The sequence below is a fragment of the Saccopteryx bilineata genome, chromosome 4, assembly GCF_036850765.1.
Source record: "Saccopteryx bilineata isolate mSacBil1 chromosome 4, mSacBil1_pri_phased_curated, whole genome shotgun sequence".
NCBI classification, from domain to species: domain Eukaryota; kingdom Metazoa; phylum Chordata; class Mammalia; order Chiroptera; family Emballonuridae; genus Saccopteryx; species Saccopteryx bilineata.
The window spans coordinates 198,943,351-198,956,558 of NC_089493.1; the positions used below are offsets into that span (position 1 = coordinate 198,943,351).

Genomic DNA, 13,208 nt, shown 5'->3' on the forward strand with positions numbered 1-13,208 from the left:
ATCTCGACTGGCATGGCCGTGGGCTGCTCCGCTGTATACACGGTGTTATGTCATCATCTGCGCATGTGCACATGCTGCCACATCATCCTACAGACACTGGGAGGGTTTTCCTTTTATTTGGTGCAAATTTCAGATTTCTGTCGTCTTTTGTTGCTTTTCTGTGACCAGCCAAAAGTGCACCCTGACTTTACGGACACACTGTATCATCACACCGAGTTCCCATTTCTGGGGTAGACTAGCAGAAATGCAGATGTGGACAGCCTAATCTGTTGGCGAGGCTGTGCGATCAGGGTCCAACTTCATTCTTCTGTATGTGGGAGGCCAGTTGTCCCAGCGCCGTTCCTCTGTTCCTATGTCACAATCACTTCCTTTATAACTGGCCAGGAAGGACCTCTTCCAAGCACGTCTTGCACTTTCTCTGCCCCAGCCCTGGAATCAGCCATCTCTCCCAGGAGCCCTGGTTTTTTGTCTGCAGGGATGCTATTTAGAAACCAGGATCTCGCTGACCTGAGGTGGTCCAGTGGATAAAGCATCGACCTGGAACGCTGAGGTCGCCAGTTCAAATCCCTGGGCTTGCCTGGTCAAGGCACATACAGGAAGCAACTACTAATTGTAGATGCTTCCTGCTTCTCCCCCATCTTTCTCACTCTCCCACTCTTTCTCTCTCTGTCTCCCTCCTCTATCCAAAAATCAACAAATAAAATCTAAAAAATAAATAAAGAAACCAGGATCTCTCTGGGTACTAGGAGTGCTCAGTGCTACCAAATATCATTGCCTCTAAACCTTTCAGCATTCAGAGATACTTTACACTCCTATATCCTCCCTCAGTTACTTGAGATGACTTTAGGGGGGGCTTGGATGTAATGGTGGTCATCAAAAAATAGGTGGAGATGCCAGATCTGCCTTGATAGGGGCCAGGATGCATGGAGAGGTGAGCTTGTTAGTACACATTTATTACCAAGAGACCAGAGGACCCATCACTGATTTTGATCCCTAGAGGGCCCAAAGGACCTGCTTTTCACTAGTGGTAAGGGACATGCTGGCGAGGGAAACCTTGCCTAGTTGAGCAGCTCAGTGGTGGCTGTTCTCTATGGGAGGGAGCAGCAGAAGACACTGCCTTGGGGTTGAGCTGCGCAGTGTCGAATGGGACATGAGATTTTGGAATAGCAGAGACTGGCAAGTGCACCTGCCTGTCACAGGCACAGTGGATGATCTGGCCTTGCAGGTTTTCGACATTTACAAGTACCTTCTGCCTTAGCCACAAAGCTGTCAAAACCTCTGTTCAGGTTCTCAGCCTTGCAGTTGCTTCTTCCAGAACTGACTGATCCCTGAGTAAAAAATAGCCCCGAATGTAAGGCTTACTTCTTTGGGTTTCCCTTTTTTTTTCCTTCCTGTTTATCGGTCCCATATATGATTTCACTGTCATACTAATGCCATAGAACAGGATTTTAAAATATATATTTTGACCAGCTTTTAAAAATCGGTTCTCAGTAGGAGGGTGATCTGAATCACCTATTCCTGCATTACCAGAGCTAAAATGAAAAGCACAAGTAAATTATATTATTTGAGTTTATGGATAGATAAAACCTTTTTTTTTCTTTTTCTTATTTGTGTGTGTGTGTGTGTGTGTAGTCGTGAGGCCCAGTGGAACCAGTTTGAATAGTTTCTCCTACAGTCAGTAAAGTTGGACATGCTCATACCTGGGGCCCAGAAATTCTGAGTACCTGCCTTGCAGAAACTCTCACATATGTGGCCAAGAGACAGGCAGGATGTTTTTTTTTTTTTAAGATTTTATTTATTCATTATAGAGAGGTAAGAGAGAGAGAGAGAGAGAGAAAGAGAGAGAGAGACAGAGAGAGATAGAAGGGGGGAGGAGCAGGAAGCATCAACTCCCATATGTGCCTTGACCAGGCAAGCCCAGGGTTTTGAACCAGCAACCTCAGCGATTCCAGGTTGAGGCCTTATCCACAGATCAGGCCAGGATGTTTATTGTAAATTGTAACACCTCACAATTAAGAACAAGCTAGTTAATTATCCACAGAGAGTGACACTAGAGAATACTACTAGCTTGCTATTATTTCCCATCTAAGCACCTCCCCACGAGCTGCTGCCTCGCTTCCCTGTCCTCACCTTAGCAGTGAGCCTCAGAGGCTATCCTCCCCACCCGGCCCAGTTCCCTAAGTGTCAGGACTGTTAAATATCTCTAAGAACCGAACACGGATTTAACTCAGGTATCTGCCACTCATCTGGTTAATTTTACCAGTTTTGAATCAGAGACACCTCTATCCTTTACCTCCAACCTGAGGTGACCACTAGTCTGAATTTACAAAATTCTTGAAGATAGGACTCTAGAAAACCTTCGTACACGTGTAACGTTGGTGACATTTAAACATCGTGCGCAGTTTAAATTACAGCATTTATAATTTATATAAATTTATTACGTTTGAGACGAATCCTCGTAGATCACAAGAGGCGTCATCCATTCAAGCCCACCGAACCCCAGAATAGCAGCCTCACCAAAGGCCAGAAACCTCGGTGTGGGGCTGGAACCCTGACGGCCACACGTGAGGGGTTGCCTGGCAACCGGCGGCTCTCAGCGACTGGCGGCATCTAGAGATGACGTCACTTTCCCGGCCCCGCGCAACCGCTGCTTGCTATTGGTCATTAGGGAGACGGAGGCGGTCCCCGACCAATGGGCGGCGCCGCTCCGGAGGGCGGGACGGCGTTACCTGGGCACCGCCCCTGCCGGAAGCCGGAGTCGGCGGCCACGCGCAGGTAGGCGAGCGCGGTGGAGTCTGTGAGTGGCGGGGTGGCGGCGGTGCAGGAGCGTCGGCGGGGCTGGAGGCCCTCCGGGGGCGGCGGGAGGGACACGCGGAGGGCCTTGGCGTCCTTCGCCTCCGGGCAGCCCTGCGGAACCCCAGGACTGAGCCATCGGCCGCCTGGATCTTCCTGTCACCGCGCTTCGCGGGCTCCCAGCGCTCGAGGCCCCGCGCGACTGCCGTGCACAGGTCTGGCGCGCGTGCATGCACCAGGGAAGGGCCCGGCGGGGCCGAAGGGGCGGTGATGAGCGCCGGGGAGAAACATCCCGCGTGGTAGCTGGCGGAGCAGCGGGTGCGGGAGCTCGCGTGCGGGGGACCCGCAGGAGCGCGGCGTGGCCCGGCCACGTGGGCACAGGGGCGGGATGGAGAGGACACGGACCCGGAGCACCGCGGCGGGCGGCCGTGGCCGGGACCTGCAGGCCCGGGGGAGGACGCCCGCTTTCCCCTGGTGAGTGGGGGCCGGGGGCCGGGCGGGGCCGTGGAACGGGGCTGGGAGACCGGCCCTGTCTTTAGGGGTCGGCTGGGTTATTTTTGGCGGCCTTGTTTTTCTCCGGCAGGCAGTTTTAGGGGGGATTGGGGTCATTGTAAAGGTGTGGCCTTGGCTGTTAGAAACTGTGTGCTTTATTCAGGTCTTCGCAGGGAAAGGCCGAGGTCTAAGTGGGGAGAGGGCTCAGAGGGGCCGGGCCGCCGTGGGGCCAGGAGAGGACCTTTGTTATTTGTCAGCACGAGGGTGTCGTCGGTGGTTGCGATGAGAACACATTTGGTAGCGTGGTTGGAAGCGGGGACAAGGGGGAACGGCAGGAGGGGAGTTCGACAGTGCAAGTGGACCCGTCTTGAGGGTTTTTCCAGAGATGGAAGCGGGCGCGGGGTGAGGAGCGCATGGAACGAGGAGTTTGCAAGATGTGGGACCTTGTGGTTGATTCGCTGGAAGGGATGGAGAAATGATTTCAGGAGGGGAAGGGCCTAGTGCGCTGCCGCGGGGTAGGCAGGGGGGATGGGCCCCAGCGCACAAGAAAAGGGTTTGGCCTTGATGTGGGAGTGTGGACAGTTTCCATCGTAACAGCGGAGAAGGACAGATGATCCGTGGGTGTGGGACCTTGTGAAAGTTCAGTGATCGGGAATTGAAGACTTCCCGCGGAGAATGGAGAAGGGGAGGCGATACTGGAGCTTGAGGGATGAGGAGAGGTGAAAGAACGGCGGGTGGTCGGTCGTCCAGACGAGTGGCTGCAGGTGGGAAGAGTGGTGGAACTACTGGTCAGCACTAGAGATCCCCCTTGAGGCTAGTGAGACCAATCACCCTGGTCCTGAGGGTTTCTAGCCAGCAGGAGCAGGTAGGAGAGTTGGGGTTTTGACAGAGAAGGAGCTGAGAGTGTGTGTAAAGGTGAGTTGAACTAATGGACCATGGACATGAAGTGGATGAAGAGGGGTGAGGGTCTTGGTGAAGTTGGGTTATTGGACCTCACGGTGCCAAGAGGTGGTGAGCAGGAAAGAGCTAGAAGGATGGGAGGTGGGCTTGGAGGTAGGATGCTTCTTGTAACAGAGTTCAGAGTTTGGTGTGTGTGTGTGGGGGGAGTAGGGTCAGGGAGCGGAGGAGCAGAAGCTGGAGGCTGTTTGTCTAGGTGGGCAGGTCAGTCCTGGAATAGTCCTGCATCAAAGTGGACAGGAGCAAAGCACAGCCCTGGGTCCAGGAACTGGGACTCCGCACATGTGCTGCTGGGACTGGTCTCCTAGAGGGCTGTGGATTGTGAGGGCCCAGACCCTCCTTCTGGGGGGGCTCTGCCCAGTGAGTCCGGAGGTGCCTTTCCTGCCGAGACATAAGAAGTAACTTAGATGCTCTGGGTGAGAGGGGCGGTCTGGACTAGAAGGGATTATTTTCAGATTTAAAAAAAAGATTTTTCTTCCTAGAGCTGATTTTATTTTTTTATGGTCCTGTGCTGTTGCTCTTCAGCCGTGGCTCTCTGGCAGCCTGCTGGCTTTGACTTGTCCTGATCGGTAATTGCAGCCCAGCCCAGCCCAGACATTGAGCAGCCTCTCCTGTCTGTCTGACCTGGGCTGTCAGCTTTGTGCTGATGGAATGGTTTCCTTCACTGAGCAATTTTTTCCCCTCTTATTGCAGAAATTACAAGAAAATATAAAGGGGGGGTATTTTATATGTCTAATTTCTAAAAATGCATTTCCTTCTAGTTTTTTCCTGTGTACATATTTGTATAGAGTTTTTCTTACAACATAAGGGTTATATTGTATCTAGTCCATCCTTTTTTTTTTAATTTTTTTCTTTTTTTTTAATTTATTCATTTTAGAAAGGAGAGAGAGAGGGGGAGAGAGAAGAGAGAGAGAGGGAGAGAGAGAGAGAGAGAGAGAAGGGGAGGAGCGAGAAGCATCAACTCCCATATGTGCCTTGACCAGGCAAGCCCAGGGTTTCGAACCAGCAACCTCAGCATTTCCAGGTTGACGCTTTATCCACTGCACCACCACAGGTCTAACTAGTCCATCCTTTTGTTGCATTGTGAGCACTTACTTGTATGGCTGACTGATACTCCAGTGCATGGATAGACCACCATCAGTAGGTTGTTTTCATGTTTCCACCCTTTAGGATTAGGATATTATTGCTAATGCTGTAATGGACATTAGCGTTTAAAGTGCTGTGCGGATGTGTGCATTTTCCTGAGTAGATAACCAGGGGTGGAATTGCTGGGTCATCACATATGTGCGTTTAGGTTTTTGAAGACCTGCCAGACTGTTGACAAAGTGGCTGACCATTTTCTATCCCACCAACAGCAAGTGAGAACTCTGGTTTCCCCACATCATCACCAGTATTTATTGTTCTTACTTGTCTTTGAGTCTAGCCGTCCTTGTGACTGTGACGTGGTATGTCCCGTGGTTTGCATTTCTCTAATGACAAGTGGTGTTGAGCATCTTTTCATGTACTTCTTGGCCACGTGTGTATCTTCTTTTTTTTTTTTTTTTCATTTTTCTGAAGCTGGAAACAGGGAGAGACAGTCAGACAGACTCCTGCATGCGCCCGACCGGGATCCACCCGGCACGCCCACCATGGGGCCACGCTCTGCCCACCAGGGGGCGATGCTCTGCCCATCCTGGGTGTCGCCATGTTGCGACCAGAGCCACTCTAGCGCCTGGGGCAGAGGCCAAGGAGCCATCCCCAGCGCCCGGGCCATCTTTGCTCCAGTGGAGCCTTGGCTGCGGGAGGGGAAGAGAGAGACAGAGAGGAAAGCGCGGTGGAGGGGTGGAGAAGCAAATGGGCGCTTCTCCTATGTGCCCTGGCCGGGAATCGAACCCGGGTCCCCCGCACGCTAGGCCAAACGCTCTACCGCTGAGCCAACTGGCCAGGGCTTGGTTTTTTATTTTTTATTCTTTTTTTTTTTTTTTTTTGTATTTTTCTGAAGCTGGAAACGGGGAGAGACAGTCAGACAGACTCCCACATGCGCCCGACCGGGATCCACCCGGCACGCCCACCAGGGGGCGATGCTCTGCCCCTCCAGGGCGTCGCTCTGCTGCGACCAGAGCCACTCCAGCGCCTGGGGCAGAGGCCAAGGAGCCATCCCCAGCGCCCGGGCCATCTTTGCTCCAATGGAGCCTTGGCTGCGGGAGGGGAAGAGAGAGACAGAGAGGAAGGAGGGGGGGGGTGGAGAAGCAAATGGGCGCTTCTCATATGTGCCCTGGCCGGGAATCGAACCCGGGTCCCCCGCACGCCAGGCCGACACTCTACCGCTGAGCCAACCGGCCAGGGCCTTTTTATTCATTTTAGAAAGGAGACAGAGAGGGAGAGAGAGAGAAGGGGGGAGGAGCAGGAAGCATCAACTCCCATATGTGCCTTGACCAGGCAAGCCCAGGGTTTCGAGCCGGTGACCTCAGCATTTCCAGGTCAACGCTTTATCCACTGCGCCACCACAGGTCAGGCCATGTGTGTATCTTCTTTAGAAAAATGTATATTCAGATCTCTGCCCATTTTAAAATGAGGTTATTTGTCTTTTTTTTTTTTTTTTTGGTTGAGTCGCAAAGGCTGATACATTCTGTGTACAAGCCTCTTGTCAGATGTAGACTTGCAGGTGTTGCTCCAGGTCTGTGTGCAGGATGCCTTTTTACTTTCTTGCTGGCGTCATTTGTAGTACAGACATTTTGTTGTTGTTTGTATTTTTCCAAAGTGAGAAGCGGGGTGGGGGGGTTGGGGGGAGAGGCAGACAGACTCCTGCATGCGCCTGACCGGGATCCACTCGGCACGCCCACCAGGGGGCGACGCTCTGCCCACCAGGGGGCGATGCTCTGCCCATCTGGGGTGTCGTTCCGTTGCAAGTGGGGCCATTCTAGCGCCTGAGGCGGAGGCCATGGAGCCATCCTCAGTGCCCCAGCCAACTTTGCTCCAATGGAGCCTTGGCTGCCGTAGGGGAAGAGAGTGACAGAGAAAGGAGAGGGGGAGGGGTGGAGAAGCAGATGGGCGCTTCTCCTGTGTGCCCTGGCCGGGAATCAAACCCAGGACTTCCGCACGCTGGGCTGACGCCCTACCGCTGAGCCATCCAGCCAGGGCCAGCACAGACATTTTTAATTATGAGTCAAATTTGCCTGCTCTTTTTTTTTTTTTTTTTTTAATTTTAGAGAAGAGAGAGAAAGGGTGAGAGAGAGAAGGAGGGAGGAGCAGGAAGCATCAACTCCCATATGTGCCTTGACCAGGCAAGCCCAGGGTTTCGAACCGGCGACCTCAGCATTTCCAGGTCGACGCTTTATCCATTGCTCCACCACAGGTCAAATTTGCCTCCTCTTTTGCTGCTTATGTTTTTGGTGTATAGCTGAGAAACCATTGTCTAATGCAAGGGCATGAAGAGTTACTGCTGTGTTTTCTTCTTAGACTTTCATAGTTCAGCTCTGACATTTAGGTTTTTTATCCTTTCTGAGTTAAGTTTGTGTAGGGTGTGAGGTGGGGTTCCAATGCGGATGTTCAGTTGTCCCAGTTCCATTCTTGAAAAGACTGCTCTTTTCAATCAGGTGGTCTCAGCCTCTTGTCAATAGTCAATTAACTATAACTGTAAGGAATGGTCTTCTATACAAACATTGCCTCGAAATTAGAAGTCACCATCCCTTGGAACTGTTAAAAGGAACCTTTTTATAATTTGGCAGAGTCCCACTGCCCCCCCCCCCCTTTAGCAAGCAGGCTTAGTGATTAAACTTTTAAATAACTTACAGAGTGAATATAGGTTTAACTTAATTTTTTTTCTTTTTTTTCTTTTTAAAAGCAGGGAGAGACAGACAGACTCCCGAATGCGCTGGACAGGGATCCACCCGGCACGCCCACCAGGGGCGAAGCTCTGCCCACCAGGGGGCGATGCTCTGCCCACCAGGGGGCGTCGCTCTGCCGCCTGGGGCAGAGGCCAAGGAGCCATCCCCAGCGCCCAGGCCATCTTTGCTCCAATGGAGCCTTGGCTGCGGGAGGGGAAAAGAGAGACAGAGAGGAAGGAGGGGAGGGGAGTGGAGAAGCAAAGGGTGCTTCTCCTGTGTGCCCTGGCCGGGAATCGAACCCGGGTCCCCCGTACGCCAGGCCAACGCTCTACCGCTGAGCCAACTGGCCAGGGCCAGATTTAACTTAATTTTTATGGTAATTGTTAGGTAAATAATAAGCTTCTATTATTTCTCCAAGGTAATTTGCTGGCAGAGTTCTCTGTCTTTTCAAAGTCCCTGTGTCAACAGTTTCATTCTTTCTAGATTTCTTATCACACTGCTAATTATACATTTCAAAATATAAAGTCTTGAAAAAAGCAAAATAAAACTGAGTTATGAAAAAATAGTTTCTTGAAATACCACCCCCTTAGGTAAAGGCTTTGTTTGTATCCTTCAGACGTTGTCATATGTGTGTGACTGTGTGTACACAAATGGAACTTTCTCTGTTATTCTCTTAAAAATAAAATTGGATAACAGTACACATAGTGTTGTGTATTTTTCATCCTCTGTCTGTATGTAGCACAGTCTCATTTGTTGTAATTATTGAATGGGTCCCCTTGTGTTGGTTTGCCCTGGTTTTTCTATGTCGCCTTTTGTTTGTGTGTGATGGGTTGTGCCTTACAAGACCAGAAAGCAGCCTGACCAGGCGGTGGCGCAGTGGATAGAGCGTCGGACTGGGATGCGGAGGACCCAGGTTCGAGACCCCGAGGTTGCCAGCTTGAGCACGGGCTCATCTGGTTTGAGCAAGAGCCCACCAGCTTGAACCCAAGGTCGCTGGCTCCAGCAAGGGGTCACTCGATCTGCTGAAGGCCCGCAGTCAAGGCACATATGAGAAAGCAATCAATGAACAACTAAGGTGTTGCAACACGCAATGAAAAACTAATGATTGATGCTTCTCATCTCTCTCCGTTCCTGTCTGTCTATCCCTGTCTATCCCTCTCTCTGACTTTCGCTGTCTCTGTAAAAAAAACCAGAAAGCAATGTGTGTTTGCACACACTGGTCATCACACTGTCTCAGTCCAGGGGCACCATTTCCTTCCGTATGGGCGTGCCCGCATGGCTACTTCTGGGACTATGGGAAATGCTCTTCTGTTTCCAGCTCCCTGTTAGGCTCCACCCAGAGGGGCTAGAGCCGTCCAGGGGTGGGGAGGGGTGGGCTTCAACTTGCTCCTGCCGTTCTGCCAGGGCCAGCCTAGCCTGCACTGCTGCAGCTGGAGTCGGCTCCGTTCCTGCTCCTCCCGCCAAGGGTCGGCCTGGTCCCCCTCAGATGGCCGCCCCGAGCCCTCCGACCTGCCCTCGGGACCCTGACCTCCATCTTGGCTCTGGGTTCCCCATCACATGGTCCCACGAAGGCACTTGGTATTAGAATTCGTGGGCTTTTCTGTTACCACACTCAGAGTTCTAGCTCCTCAGGTCACGTGGCAGCCCGTCGTGTGGCCCCAGCTGCTGCTCCTCCCTCCCAGGAGGCCACCCCAGACACACTGTGAGCCTCCAGTGTGGGCAACCCATCGCCCTGCTGACGGTGCGTGTGGCCACGGGCAGCCTCCCTCGCTGGTGGGGAAGTGTGAGTCAGTCCATAAGAGCAGAAAATAAAAATAACCTCAAATTGTCAAAAATTAGGAAATAGACAAATTTTTATAATTTTCACTTCAGGAAAATTTTGACGGTCATTAAACTGATGTTTCTGCTTTGGCTCAAATAAAACCATAAAAAAATTTAAAATTATATTTCTCTTAATGTTCAACAGCTTCCTGTTGATGTTTTGTTAGAAATACAGAGTGTACAGTGTGCTAAAACACTCAGAAAAGAGAAAAGACATTCAGTTGTCTAAGGCAATGGTCCCCAACCCCTGGGCTGCGGACCGGTACCAGTCTGGGAGCCATTTGGTACCAGTCTGCAGAGAAAGAATAAGTAACTTACATTATTTCCGTTTTATTTATATTTAAGTCTGAACGATGTTTTATTTTTTTTAAATGACCAGATTCTCTGTTACATCCGCCTAAGGCTCACTCTGGACGCTTGTCTCGATCACGTGATATATTTATCCGTCCCACCCTAAAGGCCGGTCCGTGGCCCAGAAAAGGTTGGGGACCACTGGCCTAAGGTGATGAGCCTAGAGGTCTGAGTCTTCCCACCTTTTATGCAGTCTCCTAGTTTCTGAGACACCTTTGTGTTCCTCTCACGCGGGAGAATATGAAAAGACTGGCTCAAGACCTCTCATTCCCCGCTCGCTGTCTGTCTGTTGCAGGATGGCGAAGCAGAAGAGGGCCGCCCGCGTGCCCAAGAGAAGGAACAAAAAGGTGAAGACCGCGTCGGCCTTGGAGCCAAGGCCGCTGCCGGCGCCTGACTCCGCACAGGGCTCCACGGAGGTGCGTCCTGAGGTAGGTGCTGCGCTCCCGCGGGCCTCTCCTCGTGTCCTGGCCTGGAGGGACAGTGAAGGGTCACATCGCCGCGTCTGTCCGCATGGTGCAGAGGGTGGAATAAGTCACACGTGGTCATACTCAGTGCTCACCAAAGCAGCTTAGGACAAATAAGCATTTCACCACTTTTGGGTGGGAACACCATGGCTGTCTTTCTTCAGCCACCCAATCTATGTTTTCAAGGGGCTGTTCATGGCTCAGGGGAGGCGCCAGGGTGGCGACGGCTGGAGCTGGGATCTGGGCTGTGCCCTGGGGAGCGGGTGGCCTGGCGCACAGAGGGAGGCGGAGAAGTGCCGCCCGGGAACCGCACTGAAGTGTGTAGAAGTTCGCATCTAAAAATCTCATCTCGAGCTTAACGTAAATTCACCACAAAAATACCTGTACACATTTCAGTTTGTCGTCTGTTACCACCAAGTTCTGAGCATTCCCGTTTTTCTCGGTCTCAAGCTCTTTGTAATTCCTGGTGTGCGGCAGTCAGAGCAGCAGAAGACAGTGCACACTGTTCACCGTGTAGTCAGGTGTGACGAGGCGAGCAGCACTGGCTGCGCTGGGGAGGCGGGGATCAGCACTGCTCTGTCCCGTCCCCCGTCCCCCACTTCTCGTGCCTGCGGCAAGCCCGAGTGATCTGATTCCCACAGAATGGTAAGGGGAGTGAGTGGCTGGATCCTGAACCCCAAGAGCTTCTGGGGTATTTGGCACATGTCCTCAAAGTAAACTTTCATAGATCTCCTGAGAGCTTGATTGGGTCCTTCATTCTCTTCAGAAGGGAGATTGGAAACCGCCTGGCTTGGCCAAGGGTTTGTTCGCTGTTTGTACAGCAGTGTTTCAGACTGAGCCTGTGTGACGTGCAGTGTGACAGGTAGCCTTTCTTGAGAATGTGGGAAGGACCATTGTGCAGGGACATGGGACCAGTGAGCAAGCCCTCTTGAGCCTCTCAGAGTAGGTGTGAGCTTGAGTACGTGTGGCAGCAAGGTCCAGGAGTGGGATCCCTGAGACCACCGTGTTGGGGACACCTTGAGAGTCTGGAGGTCCCGCCGGGCCTGATGGCTGCTGGTCCGGATCACTCCAGGCCTCCATCCAGGAAGGCAGCTCTGCTCTTGGGAGGCGGCATGCACTGATTCATCCGTCTGGCTGGGCAGACAAGTGCAGGGTGTGTGTACAGAGGGCACTCACTGTGTCGGGGCACCTCCTCTCAGCTGCCACTGCCCAGGGCCTGGGGGAGGAAGCCCCCTAGTCCTGGGCACCCCAAGAACCTGCAAGGTCTGGGGGGTGCACAAGATCCCAGGCACCTTTCCTCCTGTTTCCGTGGCTCCTAGGTCAGGAGGCCCCCGCCGATGCGGCCGCCTGCCTTTCTGTGAATGCAGACTCTCGCAAACCTGTCCCTGGCTGACTCACTGCTCTCCCTTTCTCCACCGCTGGTCCCCGGGCGTCTGCTCTGTGGCCCGTATTCCCGCTGAAGCTGGTTTGTAGAGTGACCAGCGCTCCCATGGTCCAGAGCCGCGCAGGCCCTGCGGAGCCTCGGCCACACGTATTTCCTCGGACCGTTTCTCTCGGCCGCACGTGGTTCCTCGGACCGTTTCTCTTGGCCGCACGTGGTTTCCTCGGCCGCACGTGTTTCCTCGGACCGTTTCTCTCGGCCGCACGTGTTTCCTCGGACCGTTTCTCTCGGCCGCACGTGTTTCCTCGGACCGTTTCTCTCGGCCGCACGTGGTTTCCTCGGACCGTTTCTCTCGGCCGCACGTGGTTTCCTCGGACCGTTTCTCTCGGCCGCACGTGGTTTCCTCGGACCGTTTCTCTCGGCCGCACGTGGTTTCCTCGGACCGTTTCTCTCGGCCGCACGTGGTTTCCTTGGACCATTACTCTCGCACTTCCCTGCTTTCTAGACTCCCCAGTTTCTTCAGAGTGAACTCTACATGATCACCTCGGTGACTTTTAATTTTGTCATTAACTCACAATTTTCCTTTCTTCGTGATCTCTGCTTATTGCTGCTGGTCTCTGGTGGGACCCACAGAGCAGTGTGGCCTAATGGGAAATACTGGCACAGTCTTTTTTGTTAAAAGTGATTGTTTTTTGTCGTTAAAATACATGTTGATTAAAAGAAATTTGGAAAACAAAGGGGAAAAGCAAGCCTTTGGCTGTTTCTCTCCAGGCTGCTGTGTTGCCCAGGAGCTCATTAGGTCTGGGTCAGTGGACGGGTCCCTAGAGAGTCCCGTGCACTTCTGGTCAGTGTTCTGAGGGGCAGGACCAGCCCTGCGAGCCCCGGCACCGCCCTGATTGGCCAGCAGGGGGCGCTCTGGTTTCCTTTCAGGTGCTGGGGAGCCCAGACGTCTGGGACTTCCAGGGTTTTCAGGTGGGTTTTGGTGACTTGGGTGCTGACTTGTGTTCCCAAGATCCCTCTTGTCTTGTGGGGTCAGTCTCCCGTGGAAGAGGAAAGGCTCTTCCTGGGAGCACAGCCTGCTCTCTGCTGGTACAGGGTTTACTCACTCACACTCTTGTTCTCACGGGAAACAGGAAAAGAGGT

General features: G+C 52.7%; 1 protein-coding gene across 2 annotated transcripts in view; it reads left to right on the forward strand.

Annotated features, from left to right (window-relative positions):
* Positions 1-3,155: 3,155 nt before the first annotated feature.
* The window catches only part of C4H7orf50 (chromosome 4 C7orf50 homolog), a 97,069-nt gene continuing 87,016 nt past the window's right edge, over positions 3,156-13,208 (forward strand). Inside the window, exons 1-2 of one of the 2 annotated variants that reach the window (XM_066273559.1) lie at positions 3,156-3,267; positions 10,516-10,648. In XM_066273559.1, the coding sequence (XP_066129656.1) occupies positions 3,182-3,267; positions 10,516-10,648 (219 nt within the window). In that variant the 5' untranslated portion in view covers positions 3,156-3,181. Of the gene's footprint in view, positions 3,268-10,515; positions 10,649-13,208 lie in introns of those variants that run through there. The other variant, XM_066273560.1, reaches the window with a different exon arrangement.